The 22,305-nt window shown below is 38.9% G+C and overlaps 2 protein-coding genes across 5 annotated transcripts; both read left to right on the plus strand.

Annotated features, from left to right (window-relative positions):
- The first annotated feature begins 663 nt into the window (after positions 1 to 663).
- On the plus strand, positions 664 to 11,863 carry ganabb (glucosidase II alpha subunit b). Of its 4 annotated transcripts, none has more exons than XM_046849570.1 (24): positions 664 to 793; positions 2,497 to 2,598; positions 2,772 to 2,880; positions 2,988 to 3,115; positions 3,208 to 3,387; positions 4,039 to 4,120; positions 4,230 to 4,317; positions 4,534 to 4,630; positions 4,754 to 4,934; positions 5,469 to 5,622; positions 5,768 to 6,003; positions 6,318 to 6,444; positions 6,609 to 6,688; positions 7,289 to 7,429; positions 7,545 to 7,641; positions 7,742 to 7,843; positions 8,960 to 9,203; positions 9,309 to 9,373; positions 9,520 to 9,596; positions 9,742 to 9,816; positions 9,906 to 10,019; positions 10,116 to 10,228; positions 10,331 to 10,431; positions 10,701 to 11,863. In XM_046849570.1, exons 1-24 carry the CDS (start codon positions 771 to 773, stop codon positions 10,805 to 10,807), a joined length of 2,823 nt encoding a protein of 940 aa, XP_046705526.1. In that variant the 5' UTR covers positions 664 to 770; the 3' UTR covers positions 10,808 to 11,863. The 4 variants fall into 4 exon arrangements, with proteins under 4 accessions (XP_046705526.1, XP_046705527.1, XP_046705528.1 ...); XM_046849571.1 differs by having other exon boundaries at positions 4,039 to 4,114; XM_046849572.1 differs by lacking the exon at positions 664 to 793 and adding an exon at positions 800 to 946.
- Positions 11,864 to 12,124: 261 nt separating this feature from the next.
- si:ch211-114c17.1 (pre-mRNA-processing factor 39) lies at positions 12,125 to 22,298 on the plus strand. Its single transcript, XM_046849577.1, has 14 exons — positions 12,125 to 12,231; positions 13,098 to 13,336; positions 13,552 to 13,677; positions 14,264 to 14,382; positions 14,481 to 14,648; positions 15,005 to 15,191; positions 16,041 to 16,145; positions 16,223 to 16,462; positions 16,555 to 16,681; positions 18,024 to 18,295; positions 18,376 to 18,560; positions 19,362 to 19,436; positions 19,554 to 19,698; positions 21,278 to 22,298. Exons 1-14 carry the CDS (start codon positions 12,174 to 12,176, stop codon positions 21,350 to 21,352), a joined length of 2,121 nt encoding a protein of 706 aa, XP_046705533.1. The 5' UTR covers positions 12,125 to 12,173; the 3' UTR covers positions 21,353 to 22,298.
- The last annotated feature ends 7 nt before the right edge of the window (positions 22,299 to 22,305 follow it).

Consider the following 22,305-nt stretch of genomic DNA (forward strand, 5'->3'; position numbering starts at 1 on the left):
ATGCATGATATGTTTGTAAACTGTGACAGAAATGTTTTCGTTGAAGACCACTCTGTGCACCAGAGGATGGTTGCACATGAACAGCCTAAAGGTCCATGAAGTTCCTGAGCAACTCAAGAACTTTGAAAATGCATTTGAAATGTTTGCATGAAGTTTTGCATTTAAGCTCCCATCACTGAACAGCACTCAACATCTATAATACCTGATTTATCCTGACTCCTTTTCGCTGGATGGTGTTCTCTTCGACTTCAGACCATCCAGGGCAGCTGAGAGGGTCTGCCTGAACAACAGTGTGGAAGGTTAAACTCAAGAACCATGATTGATCTGATCAGTATAAACGAATAATAAACCCAAGGATGCTATAAAAAATGGGCATGTTAACTTGTTTAGGATGGTTCCCTTATGAGTGTGGCTCCTCTCAAGGTTTCTGCCTTATACCCCCCCAGGGAATTTTTTTTATTGTCACCACTGGTTTTCTTATTAGAGGGAAACTGAGAGGCACTAACAAATAAAATATACGTTTATAACCTCTATATCTCTGCAAAACGGCAGCGAATGCAAATGAAACTGAATTAAATTGGGTTCACAGCAAATATATTTGCTCAAATCGTGATTTACATTTGCAGCCGTATTGAAATGAGTGCCGCCAATTATGCGCGTCCACGTACTTATCAACGCCGCGCACGTCAGTTTCCATAACGACCAGCCTTTCTCGCTTTGATCGAAGGAGCCGCGCGCCAGTGGGCGGGACTAATCCGGTTCAAGCCAAGATGGCGGCTGCCTTCATTGAAAGGTAAATTAAAGATTGGTCATCGTTCATTATTTGCTTTCCGTTGCATATCTCTTTCTCTCTATCTCTCGGTGTTCTTTCTGCACTCACGTCGACACCACCTCACGCCCTCCCTCTACTCTTGATGCGTGTTATATGAAGACATTTACAGATCAGGTATTAAACGAGGAAGCCGGATGAATGCGTGGCTTTGGGATTTGCTAGCAATGGTATTAGCTATAGCTAGCTGCATGCTAGTAATAGTACTACCGTAGCCCGTTTTCTGTATTTATCGACGAAGCCGTTTTAAATCAGGTATAATTAAATATACACGGTTCTCCTAAGTCTTTTCAACAGCAACTTTCGGTGCTAATGGCGTGAAGCTTGGATGGGATGGGATTGAATTGAATTGTCCGTGATGCTGTTATCTGAAGCTAGCACCGGAAGCTGAACTGATCTCAAATGAATATGAGAAATCTATGAGGATCAAATGATCAGGATTTTGTTTTCGCCATCCCAGCAGCAGGTGCACCTGCTTATAACGGCTAAAGAGCTATTTGCATGTTAATATCGGATTCTTTGTGCTTTGTGTTTGGGCTTCAGCAGGCAATTCTAATGAAGAAAAGTCTTTGTGTGTGTCATATTTCACTCGAAAGTGTTTCTAGTATATTTTTATTACCAAGTAGACACGTGTAGCACAAATGTCAGATTCTATCAAATACATGACATGAGTTTACAAGGCTCCTCCTCATACCCAGGGTTTACACAAGGGAACTTGAACTTGGGAACGAGAAGCCATTTTGATTAAGAAGTGTGCTTGAATAATAGTTCAGTTCAAATGAGAAGCTAAACTCCTCAACATGCAGATCCACTTCCTTATTTTACCCGAATAATGGATTAAATCATTTTTTTATCCTGCCAAAAAAAAAAAAAAAAAAGAGGAATATAATCTGCTTAATTGGGGATAATATCAATTACAGTTACTTTTGTCATAACATCTACCCTTAGGTGTATCATATCACAACTCAGGGCAGTTTTGAAATGCACAATGGCCATCCCAGGGTATAGGTTTGCTTAGAAACTTCGAAACAGTAGCATTGAATTTAAAAACCCAGGGAAAGATGAGAAGGAGTTTCATTGAACAATGAGAAAACTACCATGAATGGACATTTGGTGTGATCCAGATGAGGATGGGTTTAATTCCTTCCTTCCTCATTTCATCTCAGGAAGTTTTTTTTCTTGCCTCTGTTGTCACTCATTTATTAGGATGCATTTATACATGTATTTGGAATCTGTTTACTTCTGTAAAGCCCTTTTGGGACATTGTGCATTGCCAAAATCACTACAAATAAAATTAAGTCTGGTTTGCAGTAATGTCCATAAATAAGACAAATGAGAATTTTTCTAATACACATACAGCTTCAGTACAATAGGGGAAACATTTTTTATTATTGTTTTTTATGCTGAGATTGCAATGTCTACTGTATCTTTGAAAAGTGTAGTTACAGCATTTATCACAATGTTGATATTATATAAGTCATACTGTGTAAGCCATAGGTGCAGTAGCTGTGAAAGTACTGAAACAAATTAAACATGATAATGAAGATGTTGATGGCAGAATGTGCATTAAATTTTTTATTTTATTTTTTTTAATTATTGAAACTATTTGTATGAACAATGGCATGTTTTCTTACTTTCTCCCATTTTTTTATTTAAATTTTTTTTAGAATGGGGCTCCTGCTTGGGATCTGCTTCTTCTTGCTTCTAGGCAGCACCTGGGCTGTGGATCGGGGGAACTTCAAAACTTGTGATCAGAGTGCCTTCTGCAAGTAAGTGATGGCCACTGGTGTAATCAGTTTTCACATTTAACATCATTGTTCTTTATGCACTACTGTTAATTTGTCTGTATGCTTGTGTAGCATATATCGAAACAGTCCTTATACACTTTACGTTACTGTGCATTTCAAAACATCAACACAAGCTTTGTGTTCTCTGTTCCCAGGCGCCAGAGAGCCATGAAGCCTGGTCAGTCTCCATACCGAGCTTTACTGGACACTCTGGAGCTCAGTGACTCCAGACTCACGTTACAACTCATCAATGACAATAACAAGGTGATTATTGGAACAAACGCCATCCGTTCTATTTTCTGATGTGAACCAGTATGGTGTCTTTCTGGCAATTGTTTAAACTGTTTGCCTGTAACTGTCTCTGGTGGCAGGTGCACTTGCTTTTGGAGCTCTATAGGCTGCAGGGGAACATCACTCGTGTAAAAATAAATGAGCTGAAACCCCTGAAGCCTCGATTTGAGGTTCCAGATGTGCTGGTAGGGGAGCCACCGACTGAGCCGTGAGTTTCATTGATCATCGCAGAGACTTCTGTAAAGCAATATACGTCATTTCTTTGCAGTCTGATGCCTGTTGTGTTTTTGTTTGTTTTAGTCTCTCCGTGCTGTCTAAGGATGATAACGGTGTGGTTTTGTCTCTGGGAGCTGAGAGCCAGAGGTTGATAGTTAGTGCTCGCCCCTTCAGGCTTGACATCATGGAGGGGCCTGAATTGCTGCTATCGCTTAACTCCCGTGGCCTGCTCGCTTTTGAGCACCTGAGGCTGCGGAAAGACACGTGAGCCTACCATTTATGTTCTTGCGTCTCATCTGATGTTTGTTTGAACCATGGTCCTGTTCTCTGAGGGCTGTAGATCTTTGGATCAAGTTATGCTTGTTCTCTATGCAGTGTGGGAGGAAAAAGGGAAGAGAACACAGTGTGTGCAGTTTGATTTGATATCTGTAACATTTGTCTTATAGTAAAAACAAGGTCATTACGAAATATAGCGGACATTTCTTGGTTGTGTAAAGTACCATCTTTAGCTTCGGAGACATGGAGCAATGCTTTTTAATTTTATTATTATTTTTTTACTGAAGCCACTATTTTTTTCTTGCCTGTATGAGAACTGTTAGTCATGTAGGTGTACTTGTAAAGCGAAATGAGCACGCCGAGCTTCCTGTGACTGCAGTTATAGGAAGCTCGATGTGCATTGAACATTGTTTAGTGTTCAGCAGAATGGAAAAAGCATCTACACTGTTACTGTGACGTGTCGTACAGATCTAAGAAAAGAAACATGTCCATAAGCTGCTTCCTGTTTCTGAAGACTGTTTATATGCTGCAGTAAATTATAATGTTGTTACAGTAATTAAATTACCTTTGCTCTTTGTGTGTGTGTGTGTGTGTGTGTGTGTGTGTGTGTGTGTGTGTGTGTGCATGCATGCATCACAGTCAAGCAGACCCTGAAAGTGCAGAAGTGAAAGAGAATGTTGAAGGAGCTGAGGAGCAGGACAATGAAGAAGAAAAGGTAAAGGTATGTGTAAAAAATTGCTTACTGGAAATTAATGTTTTTTGTTTGTTGCTGAATAAAAGCTTTGAACTTGTAGTTTAACCCCCTTTGTCCTTGTGCATTTGGGCTACAGGCAGAAGATGAAGGGAAAGACAAAGAAGACAAAGAAGATGGCTTGTGGGAGGAGACTTTTAAGTCACACACAGACAGTAAACCCAATGGTGTGTTAGCACAGTTTGATATGCAAAAAAAAAATATATATATTTATATATTTTTGACTATTAGGCCATAAATGGTTTCCCCCGTGTGTTCTGCTCAAATACAGAGGTTACATTTCATTTGAGTCATCCGAGTCATCCAGGAGTGTTCACATTTAAGAACAATGTTTTTAATTGTGCAAAAAAACTTGTTTGAGTAGAAACCTCTCCCTTCCCCAGGGCCTACATCGATTAGTTTAGACTTCTCCTTGCCTGGAGTGGAGCATGTATATGGCATACCAGAGCATGCGGACAACCTGAAACTCAAAACCACAGAGTGAGTACACTTGGGGAGCTGCTGGATTTCTGTATAGTTTTATTATAATTATTGCATTGTTTCAACACTCAGAATGAACAATCCTTTATTCATTAATGATTATTCTTTGTTTTATCACTGCAGTAATGGAGACCCGTACAGGTTGTACAATCTGGATGTGTTTCAGTATGAGCTTTATAACCCCATGGCCTTATACGGATCAGTGCCAGTCATGTTGGCCCATAATGCTCAGAGGACCATGGGCATCTTCTGGTTAAATGCTGCTGAGACCTGGGTGGACATCAGTTCCAACACTGCTGGCAAAGTAAGGACATTGGTGTTTGTGTGTATCTTAGTGATATTCTGTGCTTGTGATGTCAAATGTTAAAAAAACAAGTTTAATAAGTGGTGCGATTCTATTAGCACGCCATATTAAGTTTATTTCGCATTAACACATTTAATCAGCTAATCATTTTAAATGACTTACCATCATTTATTTATTTTTGTATTTGTATTTTTTTTACTTATTCAAAATTACAGTTGATTTGAAATCATTGCAGAGCATGATCTTCAAAACATCCTGGGTATTGAGTGTTTCTGAATGCAGCTGAGTTTCTGCACAGTATAACAGCTGAGTTTCTGCACAGATGCAGACTGGCCCTGTGGTGTACTCTTAATATTGTATAATAAATAGGTTAAATGCGTGATGAATCCAATGCTGAAGTCTATACAATTAAAAAAAATTGCATTTGTTGTGTGGTTTGTATTGTTTTTCTTTAAGTAAAATCTTGGGTGCTGTTGATTCACCCTTTTTTTTTTTTTTTTAAACCATTGTGGTTTCTCTTGAATTTTGCTGCAGACTGTGTTTGGGAAGATGCTTGACTTTGTTCAGGGCTCAAGTGAGATTCCTCAGACTGACGTGCGTTGGATCTCTGAGAGTGGCATCATCGATGTCTTTATCATGTTAGGACCTAATCCATCTGATGTCTTCACACAATACGCCTCACTTACAGGTACACACACCACACATTCTGTAAAGCTTTAAAGCTTTTTATGTTTGTTAATCTTTGTAGTTATTAGGCCTGAAGAATAAGGACTAAAACGTGCAATGTATTTTGAGCTTTCCATTTTTTTTATTTCTAAAAATACATAAACTAGGCACCCAGGCCTTCCCTCCTTTGGCTGCTCTGGCCTACCACCAGTGTCGCTGGAATTACAATGACCAGGATGATGTGAAAGCAGTGGACCAGGGCTTTGATGAGCATGACATCCCATATGACTTCATCTGGCTGGACATCGAGCACACTGATGGCAAGCGCTACTTTACCTGGGACCCTCACAAGTTCCCACAGCCCAAAGACATGCTGCAGAAGATCATGGACAAGAGACGGCAGGTCAATCAGATCGTAGTTTCCTTCTTATCGCTGGCAGTTTGCAAGCTTGTACCTCGTGTAATTACAAAACATGTTGAGAAGAGATGTGTGGACATTATTTCAAAGATGTTGAAATGATTTTGATGGGAATCTGTTTTGAATGGCTTTTAAAACCACATTTGTATGTTGCTGATATTGGAGATATAAACTTTATAATTCTTGAATATAAAATGACCTGCTGGAATATAAATTGGATAAAATATGGCATAAATGTGCTGAGCATACATTTATGTAAATCAGCAGATTTATAAAAAATGTATACGGTTCTTTTTTAGATGGTGGCCATCGTAGATCCTCATATTAAGGTGGACAGCAGCTACAAGGTCCATAACGAGATAACTGCCAAGAACTTCTACGTCAAAAACAAAGATGGCAGAGACTACGAGGGATGGTGCTGGCCAGGTCAGAGCGACATTTAGAGAATTTCAGCTAAATATTGTATATACTGTTTTTATTATTGTATGTTTCTAATAATTAAACTTACTGTACGATGTGTATCTCAGTAATATTTTGTATTTTTTATTTATTTTTTTATTTTTTTAATAACCTCACACTCTCCAATACAGGGAACTCTGGCTATCCAGATTTTACTAGAACAGACATGAGAGACTGGTGGGCCAGTATGTTTGCATTTGATCAGTATGAGGTAAGACAATTTTTTTACATTACATCATAGTTTTTTCTTTTTATTTACCACCCACCCCAGTTAGAAGGGGTGATTCCTGCTCATTTTCAAACATTAATTAAAAAGAGAAAAATACGTTTTGGATTGTCCTGTGTGATAGCAATTAGACACTTATAGCTGAACAAAATACTAGATGAACTGGGAGTATTTTTTAGAAGGTACCCCATAAACAACTACAACCAAAACAACTACACAAATCTTCATAATGTGCAGGACTATACTGCTTTTTCTACAATACCTAAGCAAACTTCATCCAGTAGAGGGAGTATGATGGCTTGCAGAAAAACAGCTGCAGCTGAAAAGCAGCAGTATTTTTCTTTCCAGTTTGCGTCATTGATTATTTACCAAAGTGCCATTAATAGTCCATTCTGAATGGTCAGAAGGTGTTGATTAGTCTAACAATATCTCTGCAGTAGTTCCCACTGTAATTAAAATGTTATTTATTTTCTTGTTCTGATCTGTTGTTTTAATAAAAATAATTTACTCAGGGAGTCATAGGGCACGCACCATAACCTACCACTCAAACATAATTAAAATGTTGTTTTTCTGCTCAAATCTTAGGGTTCAATGAACAACCTGCACACATGGAACGATATGAATGAACCGTCCGTGTTCAACGGCCCAGAGGTCACCATGTACAAAGACGCAGTACATGGCAACTGGGAACACAGAGACCTCCACAACATCTACGGCCTCTATGTGGTGAGCGAGAGTTAATCTCAATTTCTGTTCTTTCTCTCCAGTTTCTAAACATTTACGTATTTATCTATAAAAAAAATCTCCCCATTACTTTCTTCTTTCTTTCTCTTTTGATCAGCATATGGCCACAGCTGAAGGTCTGATCCAGAGGTCAGGGGGAACAGAAAGGCCATTTGTTCTCACCAGAGCCTTCTTTGCTGGATCACAAAGATATGGTTAGTACTGAAAACCCCCTCCTAGACACACTGGGGAATCCTTTTTAGAAACAGTGAAGGCACATGGTGCACTTTTTCATTTGTGTTTGTATGTTTGCAGGTGCTGTGTGGACCGGAGATAATGCAGCCGAGTGGGATCACCTGAAGATCTCTATCCCCATGTGTCTGAGCTTGGGGCTCGTGGGCATCTCATTCTGTGGAGGTCGGTTAACACCACAATACCACAGATCTTTACAATACTTGTTAAATAAAACATTAGTTAATCATGTTGGTTAATGTTTAGGTTATTACACAGTGCTTTAAATACAAACATAGTTTTAGTGACATATTTAATTCTTCATTACGGTGTAACATTAGAAAACCAATTCTATGGCCGAATCTGTGAAACCTGCCCATTAATGAAGCCTGAAATTCGGTCCTCCAGTGGGAAAAACTACATCACAATGGCAAGCTTTATTTTACATAATGGGAACAGATGTGGGATGGAAACCACCCACATTTGTGGTTAATTTACTTTATTTAGGTAACTTTTATCTGTGACTTTGTAGAGTTTACTTTTGTGAATTGATAGAATTTGTGTCAGAAAAAGTTTAAGAAATGAAGAGTGAAGAATAAAATATGCTACATGTTGCCATTTAATACTTTCAGTATGTATCTTACCTTTTTTAAATGTATTCAGTTTCCTTTCATCCAATAAGAAGCATAAAGCTGATTTTGTTGATGCTAGCAGACTTATTTACTTATCTACCTCATTATTAAAACTGAAACTAATCTGTATATATGCACGTATGCTGTTTTGTAATAATTGTGTAAAATAAGCTTATGCTTATAGATTCTGCATGTGACATTGATGGTTGAATATTTAGCCCAAACTTTATCATTTTATAATGCTATTGTGGAATCTTTCCATCCTTCAGCATATGCTAGTATTTTAAATGCTATAGAATTCCTGCTAGGATTTCTTTATTAATGAACAAAGCAGCATGAAAAGAACCAATTTTTCTTGTTAATTAGTTCATTATGATCATTTTTTTTTTTATTATAATCAATGCCCACATACATGCATATTTCACTGTGCCTTTTTCTATTTGCATAAAACAGCTTTACTCCAGTTTGCAGTCAGAATAAAAATAAATACATCAAATAAATAAATGCATCAGCAGTTCCTCAAAATCCCAATCCCACAGACCTGGTGACGGTGTTTATAATATTACTTTGATCTTCTGATATTTTCCCTAAATAGTTAAGTTCTTCAAATAAGAAAATCCCTGGTTACATTTTCTCCTTCCTTTTTTTTTTTTTTTTTTTTATACAATAGCTGATGTTGGTGGCTTCTTTAAGACTCCTAGCTCTGAGCTGCTGGTGCGTTGGTACCAGACCGGTGCCTACCAGCCGTTTTTCCGTGCACACGCGCACCTGGACACTCCCAGGCGTGAGCCTTGGCTGTTTGGCCCTGAAAACACTGCTCTCATCCGTGATGCTATCCGTCAGCGTTATGCTCTTCTGCCCTACTGGTACCAGCAGTTCTACAATGCGTATAGGACCGGCCAGCCTGTCATGAGGTCAGAGCCTTACCTCACTCACGTTCACTCATAATTTTATTGAGCGGTTTGATTTTTGCTAAGACGGATTTGTCATTTGTTTTATTTGCTCCTTCTGTGTGTTAGGCCTCTGTGGGTTGAGTATCCAAAAGATGCAGCAACTTTCACCATTGATGACGAATTTCTGATTGGTGAGTGGTTCACACGTTTATAAGTAATTTTTAGATGTACTGTTTAGTGTAAACAGGAAATCATTTGAAACACATTCTTGACTTATTGGTTTTTCTGTACTGTGAGTAAGTTGTAGTGTAGTAGTGAACATGTTTGTCTGGTTCAGGTCGTGATCTGCTGGTCCACCCCGTCACAGAGGAGGGGGCACGAGGAGTCACAGCCTACCTGCCCGGATCTGGGGAGGTGTGCATATGTATATATTAGTGCTAAACCTTTTAAGATAGCAGAGTGACAGTGAAAAGAATTATTGTTTGACCAGCCCTGGACTGGATTCCTCTAGTATTCGAAGTACTTACAATATACTGCTTGTTTTTTTATTTCACTTCAGGTTTGGTATGATGTCCACACATTCCAGAAACACAGTGGTGCTCAGAACCTCTACATTCCAGTCACCATGAGCTCTGTATGCATCTCTTCATATTATAAAATAATAAAAAAAAAATTCTTGATTAATTTTTGATTCCATGCAAACTGTCCTTGTGCTTGGCCTAGATCCCAGTGTTCCAGCGTGGCGGCTCAATCATTCCTAGAAAGGTCAGAGTTCGTAGGTCATCAGTGTGCATGGAGAATGACCCCTACACATTGTATGTGGCCCTCAGTCCACAGGTAATGTACCTATTGTTTTATTTGTCTTCAGTATAAATGATGAACAGACTGTAAGAAGGAAAAATCGTCACTATTGACATGCCTTTGTGTTTTTAGAGAGTTGCTGAAGGTGAGCTGTACATCGACGACAGCCACACCTTTGATTTCCAAGCAAAGAAAGAATATGTTCACCGAAGCCTATCATTCTCCAACAATGCCCTGACATCCAAGTATGCCTTACACACTTCTTGCTTTCCTCTTTCTGCCATTCTCTTTGCCAAAATAATGATCTGTATGCTGAGAGTTCACTAAAGAGAAGTTTGTCTTTTTAGGAATTTGTGTCTGGATTGCAAGTTCAATACTAAATCTTGGATTGAAAAGATTGTCATACTGGGAACCAATAAGCCTAACAAGGTTACTCTTCAAATGGATGGTATGTATTTTTTGATGTGCTTTAGTTTATTTATCTTTCTCCAATTTAGAGATATTTATCACAGAAATTCTATTTCTGTGATATTGAATTTGAAACGTGTTCTAGTAATTTTATTTATTTTCTTGATAATTAAATTGGGTGCAATTTTTTTTTAAACAATTGAATTAAAAAACTACAATACCCTACACATACGCACACATGAATGCAATGTAGTGTGCAGTTTAGTAGTAGATTATCATTTCATGATCGATTCCGCATTTGTCCAACAGGCCGAAACACTGTTGTGGAGTTTGAGTTTGAAGCCGCCATGTCGGTGTTAACCTTGCGCAAGCCAGGCATGAATGCTGCAGCTGACTGGACCATCCTGCTGCAGTAACTCACTAGGAAGAACAGGAGCCTGGGGTTATGGGTGCAGGATCCAAACACTTAATCCATGCGACCAAGACTGGGTGGTTCACTGAGACTGTCCAAGAGATGCAAGACTACTAAAAAAAAAAATACAATCATTTTGTTTGTTACTATTAACTCGTACACTGTGTTAACTCACACACACACACACAATCGGGTAAAGGGGTGAATTGTGATTGAGTAGGAGGGTGTTTCAGGTTAGTTTGGTGGATAAGTATGAGTGAAATTGTAGACGATTCCTGTTTTAAAATTTGGAAACCCAATGTCCATAAATCAAGTAACTTTAAAAAATAAATAAAAATAAAAAAGTTGTAGTAAATAATGGTCAGCCAGTTCTCTTTTGGCTGGAATTGAAAGCAATTGAGATCAGGTTTGATGCACTTGGCTAATTCCAATTTATTTCAATCCAGTTTAAAATACAGCACTTGTGCTTATTTTCATTTATTTTATAGTAGACTGATTGTTAATAGTGGATGGCACAAGCTAGACCTACAAACCTTGACTATATTTAGGGGAATGAAACCACTGCCTTGGTGGAAGCATTTTGGGTTTCTTTAAAGTTTTTGTTAGACTTGTTTTGTACAATTTTGTTTTACAGAGCACTTGAATACTTCTAATGATATTTCAGATATTTTGAACAAAAAAAGAAAAAAAGCATTGACCCTTGGTTTACAAATAATGCAACCATGTTGACTATAGTATGAAGGTTACTGTTATTGAGGAGATGCTTATAACATCTTTTATTATGTCAAATAATGTTTAATTTACACCTGTTTGTTTTGGATTTATTTTTCCTTGTACATTCCTGCCATGTTTGCCGATATGAATACATTAAACTATCCCCTGGTTGTTCTAGTGAGGACCACACACATTATTTTTCCCTTCACAAATATGTAGTATAATTAAAACCTTTTAGGAAACCTCCAGAAAATGTAGAATATTTTGTCTAGGTAATTCTTCCAGGCTGTGATTTAATGAGGACTTGTTCAGGCAAGATGGTAATTAAACCATTTTTGTTCCCAAACATGCTGGTGTGTTATTTTGGGTTTATATTCACATCTAAATACATTCAGTTAAATGCAATTTTATCAATAATAGAATGTGACCCTGTATATTAATAAATAATTATATCACTAGGGCAAGGGATTAAGGTTCAACATTAGTGTTGATGACTCCATTCCTAGACTCTAAAACATGACTCTTTGAAATATTAGTATGACGATAAAAAGGTTCACACAAATATACACATTGTATTAAAAGACAAATAAAAGGCCGGCAACGGCGCTTACACAAACCAAGCGGTCGCACATAGATGACGTCAGTTACCGCTGGTTATGGCGACTGAAGTTGCAGAAGAATTCAGTGACAACGGAGATTTCACGAACCCGTCAGGTTGAACATTTAAATATATTGTTACACATCTTTTTTTTTAAAATAAAGTTTAAAAATCTTGTTTTTTTTCATGTGTTAATTAAATCTTTGACCTTTGATCGTTTTGTTTATTTATCTGTTGGGTATGTATTTCGGTTTGCTAGCTAACAAGCTAGCTTAGCTTTCATATTTTTTGATGCTTGGTCAGAAAGCTTGTTTCCTTTTTCGACTATTTCATATCCTAGATTAAAAACATAAAAACACAAGCTGGTACATTTATGATTCAAGATTACTTTGAATTCTGAAGGTACAAAACACGTTGATTACAGAGCCAGTGTTGTTGACAGACTTATCAAATGTGGACGATATTAGAAAGACGAAACCCTAAAGCACTTTCAGTCTAAAGTTAGAAATACGTTCAGTGTTTTATGGAGATTGACCCAAAGCAGCTTTACAGAGATACATAGGTTATACAATTTGTTTTTATATGTTAATGCCTATAAATTTACCCTAAAAGAGTGAGCCAGTGGTAACAATGGCAAGGAAAAAAAACTCCCAGCAAAGGTATGAGGAAGAAATCATGAGAGGAACCAGACTTGCAAATTGCAATTTTAGGCCACTGTATCAATCCGTTGATATTAATTATAGTCCAAAAACCCATCTTCATACTTCTTACGTTGCTCAGTAACTTTGTGGATCTTAAAGTGGTGTACAAAATTGTGCACACGTGACCAGCATAGCCAAACTGTTGCCACAAAGTTGAGAAGCATTCAATTGCATAAGCTGCAGTTTGGCCATATAATAAAGACAGGCTTTATTACTTACTTGTTTATCAATCTAAACGGTTTGAAATGATGCTATAAATGAATTATTTGTCATACTTCCAGAGTGTGAAGCCCCTGAGGTCACTAATGTTCCACAGCCTGATTTAGGAGTATCAGAAGACATGGGAGGAACAGACATGTCAGATCAACCATTAGCCTACGACACACGTCCAGTGACTGGAGAAGAGGACACGGAGGAGCGAGAACTTCCGGTGGATTTTGAAAGACAGTGGAAACTGGTGAACGACAACCCACAGGATTTCAACAGCTGGACTGATTTACTACAGTACTGTGAACAAGAGGTGAGGAGAAACATTGCTACCAAGTGAGTTTATTAAGGGAACACTGAAATTAGTTGGTTTATTTTCTAAAAATTATGCAGTAAAGTAAAAAACAAAAAGAAATCTCTGTGATATTGTTGGAGAAAAAAGATTACAGGCAGTTTGTTTCAGCGTTATTCGATGCGGTTGGGCATTAATTAAATGCAGTTTCTATTAAAACGTTTATTCTGTTGCAGGGTCATTTAAGAGCATCCCGTCAGGCCTTGAATGCGTTCCTGGTGAGATATCCGCTATGCTATGGCTACTGGAAGAAGTATGCCGACTTGGAAAGGCGAGCGGGACATAATGACAAGGCTGAGGAGGTGTGGAATGCAGTAAAGACGATGGGGCATAAAACATTGATATACACAGTTAAATAGACAGGAGTTTTTCATGCTATAATTTATAGTTTAAAGCAGTATAATTATTCAAATTCAAAGGCACCATAGTAAAAATGTTCTTTACAAAAGAGTCTCTATTAGTTTACAATTTAAAATATAACTGCATTGTTGTCAGTATTTACCTAAATGCCTTAAAAAATGAAGCTCTGAATGTTCTATGAGACTTTTAAAACAGGCCCTACAATGATGTTAGTACAATGATGTTAGATGTATTAGTAAAGAAATATAATGAACTAATTGACTCATATATTTTGAAATGCTTCACTCTTCTTTGGACTCCGTCTTAACAGTTCTGTCCTCGTAGTCACAGGCTTTAAACGTAAAAAAAAATCATACTTTGATTTTGAATGCATTTTGCTATTTATAAGGACTGGTCCAAGAATAAAGTTGTTCATGTACCGTATAAATCCCCACTCCCTAATTTTGATAAACTGGCTTCAGGTCAGTTAATAAAAGCACAAACCGAAAAGTGTGCATTAAATAATAGCACATTGATATTTATTTGCAGGTGTGTGTGCAAGGACTGACTGTAATCCCTCTCAGCGTGGATCTGTGGATACATTATATTAACCTCCTGCTTGGCACATTGAATATGAACATTCCAGAGTCGACGCAGCGCATTCGCAGGTAACTTAATTTCTTCTGCTCTTTTAATTTGATTAGGATTCTATACATCTGGGTTGTTTTTCTATGGTCTGGTTGTGCATCCTGTCTTTGTTCCACAGTGTGTTTGAGGATGCTCTGGCAGCAGCAGGCTGGGACTGGCACTCAGACCGCCTGTGGGACCTATACGCTGAGTGGGAGAAAGAACAGGGAGACCTGAGAGCCATGACTGCAGTGTATGACCGTGTGATGAGAGTGCCCACCCAGCTCTACAGCACCCACTATGAGAAGTATGTCTGCACAAGTGAAGAAGGATTTACGAGGGTTGTTTGCACAGCTGTTCACTTTGAGACACAAATCCGCATACAAACACACAGATTTGTGAGAACTTGCTGATATTTCTTCTCACTATCATATTTTGTGATCTTTTTTTCCCCCCTTCATATATAGATGCAGCTGAATTTATCACCCAAAGCCTTATTGGTAAACTGTCAAACACCTGCAATTCAGCACTACAAAATTCAGATCTCCAAAATATCACAATTTTGCTTTTCTGTCTTTTTTGCTTTCACAGTCCTTAAGAAAATGAGTGTTGTGCTGGAGAGTCTTAAGACTGATGTAAATGATTCCATTTCTGTTCCTGCAGATTAAAGACTCATTTAACATCCAGTCCCCTCCGCGATGTGCTGAGCCCTGAGGAATACGAGAAGGTGCAGACGGAGTACAGACAGAATCAGATTCAGGCTAAGAAAGAGGAAGCCGATGTTGTAGCTGGTGAGGAAGAAGAGAGGCCGCCTGGGGAGGAGGTTGCCGCAGATGATGGCACAGATTCGGTAATGGACCTGCAGTTTAATTAAATGAATCAGATGGTTTTATATATGTGCTGAGATTCATGTAAATGTATTAGGGATGACTGCCTATGTCACCCAATTTAGGATGGGTTTCCCTTTTGAGTCTGGTTCCTCTCAATGTTTCTTCCTCATAACATCTAAGGGAGTTTTTCCTTGCCACAGTTGCCATGGCTACTCATCAGGGATAAACACACATCATTCAAGAGCCAAACTGTGTTGTCTAGACCACTGGTTCAGAGCATCTCCCAAACTGCAGCTCTTGTAGGCTGTTCCTGGTCTGCAGTGGTCAGTATCTATCAAAAGTGGTCCAAGGAGACACCGGCGACAGGTTCAGGGCCGTCCAAGGCCTATTGGTGCACGTGGGGAGCAAAAGCTGGCTTGTGCTACTGTAGCTCAAAATGCTGGAAAGTTAATGCTGTTAATATTTGATGCGTCAGGACTGTTTTGGCAGCAAAAGCGGACCACAATATTAGACAGATGGTCATAATGTTATGCCTGATCGGTGTATATTCACGTTGTCTGGTTGAGAAGCGAGTCATAATATTTGATCATTTAAAAAGTAATATCTGTGACATTGCTAATGTTTTGATCCAGGTCATTATCAACATTACTTTAACCAATAGTGTTTGAGTCTTTGTGCACTAGATTATATTTACCAAAAAAAGCCCTTTACCTAAAATGTATTAAAATCCTCCCAGGTGTTCCTTGGAAACCTTTTAAGGTCTCACTTACCAGTTTCCTGATAAACTACCTTTCTTGTGACAACTGTTCTACAAAAACATTCAAGCAGGTCAGATTGTATAGCGTTTTATGTTTTTTTTTTGAATGCAGGAAGAAGCAGTGCAGAAAATGCAGGAGCTGATTTTGGCCAGCAGAGAGGAAGCGTATCAGCAGAATGAGGCTGAGGTCAGGAAGCGATGGAACTATGAAGATGGGGTAAGAGCTTATGGAATTACAGTCTCTCTTTCCTGATGAAAAAACTATTCTCAGTAATGTTGTTTTTCCTGTGTCAGATTAAGAGGCCATATTTCCACGTGAAGCCTATGGACCAAACCCAGCTGAAAGCTTGGCACACGTACCTGGACTGGGAGATCGCTGAAGCTGAGGCAGCACATGCAGTCACAGAGAGTACAGATGTGGAAGGTCAGGAGGGTTCAGAGGTTAAAGAGAGCATCGCTGGCCATGGGAGAGTGCAGATTTTATTTGAGCGCTGCCTCATTGCCTGCGCACTCTACGAGGAGTTTTGGGATAAGGTACAAAAAGGCAAACTGAGCATGTGTGGATGAAAATTAGTTTGTTTCAGCTTGGCACTCGTTCTTAGATTGTTTTTGTTTGTGTGTTGTAGTATACACGGTATCTAGAGCCACGCAGTCTGGAGGAGGCACGCAGTGTATATCGACGAGCTTGCGAAATCCATCTGCCATACAAGCACAGTTTTCACTTGCAGTGGGCAATGTTTGAGGAAAGAAACGGTGAGGAGAAACAATGTGCAATTGTGACATTATGTAACTTTTGGGCTGTCGAAAACGTGCCACAAACTCAACATAGAGCACAAAAACAAAATATTCTTGTAAAAAATGTGCCGTTAAACCGTTATACTGCCGTTAGTAGTACAGATTTACTGTCCTCTGAAAATAACTCGACATGCAGCCATTATTGTCTAAATAACTGCCAAAAAAAGTGAGTACACCCTAAGTGAACGTGTCAAAAGTGTCAATATTTTGTGTGAGCAAAATTGATTTCTAACACTGCCTTGATCCACCTGGGCATGGAATTCGCCAGAGCTGCACAGGTTGTTACTGGGATCCTCTTCCACTCCTCCATAATGACATCACAGAGCTGCAGGATGTTTGGCACATGGCACTTCTCCACCTTCTGTTTAAGGATGATCCATAGGTGCTCAATAGGGTTCAGGACTGGAGACATACTTAGCCACTCCATCATCTTCACCTTGCTCAGTGTGTGTTAGTTTTATTATGTTGGAAAACTGCTGTTTCTGAAGGGAGTCCATGTTGGAATCCATGTTTCCCTCCATGCACCGCAGCTCCCCAGTACCAGCAGCACTCATGCAGCCCCTGACCATGATGCTACCACCACCATGCTTCACTGTAGACTGTAAGACACAAGGTCTTGCCAGGGTGTTACCACACATGCTGGACACCATCGGATTCAACCAAGTTTATCTTAGTTATATCATTAGTCTCATGCGAGGCCTTTTCCCAGTAGAACCCGTTTTGGAAAACATCTGTATGACCCTGAACACTGTACTGTAACCCAAGTTACAGATCTTCTTATAGCCCAGGCCATCTTTGTGGAGAGCAAAAATTCTAATTCTCAAATCCTGAGAGAGTTCTTTTCCATGAGGTGCCACGCTGAACATCCAGGGGTCAGTATGAGAGAATTGTACTTGAAGCACCAAATTTTAGCTGCTCTAATACAAGATAGACAAATTTATATGGTTCTGTCAATGATTAACAGGACGTGTGGCTTTGCATGGTTACAGGATGTACAGCTGTTATCACTCAGGGTGTACTCACTTTTGTTGCCAGCTAATTTGACACTAATGGCTTTATCTTGAGTTATTTTCAGAGGACAGTAAATCTGTACTGCTATACAAGCTGCACATTGACACACTATAATATATCCAAGTTTCATTTCTATAGTATTTTCCCTTGAGTGGATGTAATAAAATGGTTGCTAAATGTGAGGGGCGTACTCACTTTTGTGACATACTGTGTGTATATATTTGTGTTAATCGATGAAGATAAATGAATGTATACATATCTATTTAGTTTTGCAACATGTTCCTTGCAGGTAATAGCTTGGAGGCACAGCGTATCCTAGAAGCTCTAGAGAAGACTATGCCTGGCCTGGCCATGGTGCGACTCCGGAGGGTGGGTCTGGAGAGAAGGGCGGGCCGTCTGGACAAGGCGGAGTCATTGCTAAAGGAGACAGTTGAGGAGAATAAAGACAAGCCGCACCTTCATGCGTTTTATTCCATCAAACTGGCCCGGTTCCTTCACAAATTAGGCAGGAATCCATCACGGGCTCGGGCTGTGCTGCAAGAAGCCATTGAGATTAGTCCGGTATGTAATCTTGCGTATCTCTGATCGAGTAGTTTTTCATTCTCACAGTTTGGCAGTACATTTGCTGTGTCTGCATGCAGGACAACAGTAAGCTCTACCTGAATCTGCTGGACCTGGAGCTGTCCGGAGATTTGCGGCTCAACGGAGGTGGAGTCCAGCAGTGTGTGAGCAAAGCTTTAGCTGCACCTCTCTCATCAGATAGCAAGATCCTTTTCTCACAGAGGGGCCTGCAGTTTGCTGAGGATTTTGGGACTACAGTGCAAAGGTCAGACGTTATTCAGGTTATGATAATGATGAGAAACGATTTCATCCAGGTTATAAGGCGAGCCGTTGATTGATATACTGTGTGTATACATTTATCTTCAATAACCATATTACGTTGTTGATACCTGTGGTGGTGGTAAGCTCGTAGTTCTATCCAGACAGTATTTTCTGCCGCATGGCATGTCATCGTGTGGGCATTTCTGTCTTTAGTTGTCTGCCAGTTGCCATGGTTTTACTGGTAGTGCTAGTGTGATATCCACACAGGCAAAGTACAATCTGTTTAAAACCATATGTGATCTTAATCTGAACTCTTCCCACTGAAACTTTAGATGGAAAAAAAACAAAGTGCATTTCTCTCTACTAGTAACAGTTACACATTTCATTATTTCTGGCATCTGTTTTGGGGAATTCATTACAGCAAGCTTTATCTATTTACTCACGAGCAAGTAGGAGTGTGTGTATATGTGTGTGTATGTGTGTGTGTGTATATATATATATATATATATATATATATAACACCAAATGTTTCCAAGACTCAAGGGGGGGAAAAAGGGAAATTATTCCCAAATTGCATATTAATTTTAGTCTGTTACTGGGAATATCAGATCTTATTGTAAATCACTGAATTCAGGCCTCTACATCACATTAGATCAGTGTCAGTGTGAGCACGGAGTTTATGGAAACACTGTATATCTTAATGTTCTGGTTACACGGCACATCAGTACCCACAAAGTCTTGAGTAACAGCATGCTTGTGTTCACTGTTCTTATGTAGCTGATTGTTGTTGTGTTTGTCTTTGCAGTGTGCTGAGTATCTACGAGGAACACCAGAAGCTTCTAAATGAACTTGGTGCAAATAAGCGTGAAGCAGAAAACGGGTAAGGGGGAAAAACAAAAACAAACTCGAAATGTCAACTTTTTTCATGTTTTATCATTTCTTTTTTTAAGTGCTTCACAGGTTTTTTTTGTATTTTTGTATTTTTTGGGCGATTTAGTGACAGCGACGAGCCGGAGAAAATGGCTAAAATGGACGATGACTCTGTCACAGCAGCATCTCAACAAGCTGTGCCCCCTGTTCCTCCTCCTCCAGTGATGGGTGGAGATATGAGTGGGTATGGAAACTACAGCAACTGGTATCAGGTATGCAGGATTGAGCTTTGCTTTGTGTGTATTTGATCATAAAACCATGATTCCCAAAAAGTTGGGACAATATGCAAACTGTAAATAATAATAATTATAATCATAATATAAAAATAATTGCAAACAGAACTCAATGATTTGTAAATCTCATAAATCCATATTCTATTCATAATAAAACTAAAAGAATTGTTCAAATTGTGAATATATACCTTTTTAAAGGAAAAAAAAAACAAGGTCATTTGGAATTTGATGGCTGCAAAAAGTCTAAAAAAGTAAAAAATTACCACTTTGTGACATCTGTCTTTCTGTCCGTATTCATCTGGGAACTGAGGAGACCAGTTGCTAGTTTTGGAAGAAGAATGTATGACAGTCCCATGTGTCTGCTACATGATTCTAGCTGCTCAACAGTTCTGGGTGTTCTTTGTTGTATTTTGTGTTTCATGATGCACCAAATGTTTTCAAACGGTGGAAGGACTAGACAGCAGACAGGCCAGTTCAGCCCCCAGACTCCTTCACTACAAACGCATACTTTTTATATATATATATATATATATATATATATATATATATATATATATATATATATATATATATATAAATATATAAATGCAGTAAGCAATTAACATTGTTTAAAAGGTTCCCTGGTGGTCTAGTGGTTAGGTTGCGGCGCTCTCACCGCTGCGGCCCGGGTTCGATCCCCAGTCAGGGAACCAACCCCAGCCATTAGGGTTGCACAAGCCTTAGTGCCGGTCCCAAGCCCAGATACATGGGGAGGGTTGCGTTAGGAAGGGCATCCAGCGTAAAAACGTGCCAAATCAAACATGCGAATGGTCCGCTGTGGCGACCCCTAATGGGAGAAGCCGAAAGAAAGTTTAGTAAGCAGTTAACACTGTCTTGCTCAAATATGCAAGTTCTTTCCTGGAAAAAAACACATACCTGGATTTAAATCTTGTATATGCTGAGCTTCCCATACCATCAGAGATGCGCAGAACAAGCGAGATGGTCCCAGGTGCTTGACGATAAAAGCTTAACGTCTCCCATGTGCAGATTCCTCCAGATTATTTGAAAGCTCTGCCCATCTTTATTTCTGAGATTGTGAATTTCTTAGATTTACATGATTTATACCATATATTATCATCTTACTGTCCTGTTGTCAATCAACTGTTTAATTTTAATAAAACGTACCTTTTCCAGACATTCGTTGCCCCGTCCATTTTTTTTTGTTGTGGCCAACAAATTCCAAAATCGCCGTATTTTTTTTTTTATTAAACTTCTCCATTTTCTCAGTTCATGCATTCAGTTTTGTATATTGTTGTAAATATAATATGGGTTTATGAGATTTGCAATAGATTGCGTTCTTTTCATTTACATTTTACACCTTTTTCTTTCTTTATTTTTTACTTGTATTGTATTCAAGATTGTGCATAATTGTCAAATTGGAAATTCAGTGACATGATCAAAATGAAATGGTCTTATTTAGAAATAATAATGCTTTTGCTTTTCATTAGCTTTTAATGCACCAAATAAATCTTAGCTACTCTGGTGCTGTTGGCAAACTTTTCATCCTTTTCATTTTCAGCAACAGCAGTACGGAGGATACAGTGGCTATTCCAACCCCTGGAACCAGTACAGCCAGTACTACCCTCCCAGTTAGGGGTTAGACGGGTCTGTGTGCAGGGCCACAACATAGCGCAACACCTTTCTTGCCCGTGGCGGAATGTGCGTCACATTCAGCACATGGCCAGAGGTAGGCAGGTAATGGAAGTGTGATGATCCGTTCGTCTCAGTGTTTTGATGGAAGGCTAATTTCCAGCGTTAATTCACATCCCGTGGTAACTTTTTCAGCCTGGGTTTTTGTGCTTCTGGACACAGACGGAGTTATATTTGCATTGGAATATGTCTATCTATGTATTGCGCCCCCCCCCCCATATCACAACACATATATTCTAAACCCATTTTTCTAAGCTTTTAACTTGTCACAACTGTACACATCTGCATCAAGCAGTTATCCCGTGTGTGTAAAAATAGTGATTCCATAAATTGTCTGGAAATTCCTATTTTTACACTAACCTCTCATACAATTAAAATCTCAAGCAGTAACACCCCTCCTGTACACGTTTACTTAAGTGCTGTTGGTTTTCATTACAAGCTGAAATCTGATTTATTTTTGAATAGCTGCCCATGTTGTCTGCGCGACACTGCTGTCTCGATGTATTGTATCGTTAAAATATCGTCTTTTATAATTTTTCTCTTAATCTAAAATGGTGTGAGGTCAAACGTTCAGAACAGGAAACGTTACAAGGAGAAGTGTAATGAACAGAAATGTATTTACTGTTTAATGCTTTGTGTGTATGAGGAGCAGATCACTTTATACACAAGGCTTCGTTACGTAGATGTTGTTCAGTGTACATGCCTGGGAACATCGAGTTTTTTAAAGTCATTATTTCACCTTTTTTTAATTGCAACAGCATTTCCTGTTTTCACCTGCCACGCCTACCAGGCATCCTGTATGTTTCTATATATCATGCTTACCGACATTTGTCTTTTTATGCTGTTGTTTTTATTTTTGTTCATGAATAAAGATGTCTATTTTAAAATTGCTCGCTT

Source organism: Silurus meridionalis, chromosome 5 (genome assembly GCF_014805685.1).
Source record: "Silurus meridionalis isolate SWU-2019-XX chromosome 5, ASM1480568v1, whole genome shotgun sequence".
Classification (NCBI taxonomy): domain Eukaryota; kingdom Metazoa; phylum Chordata; class Actinopteri; order Siluriformes; family Siluridae; genus Silurus; species Silurus meridionalis.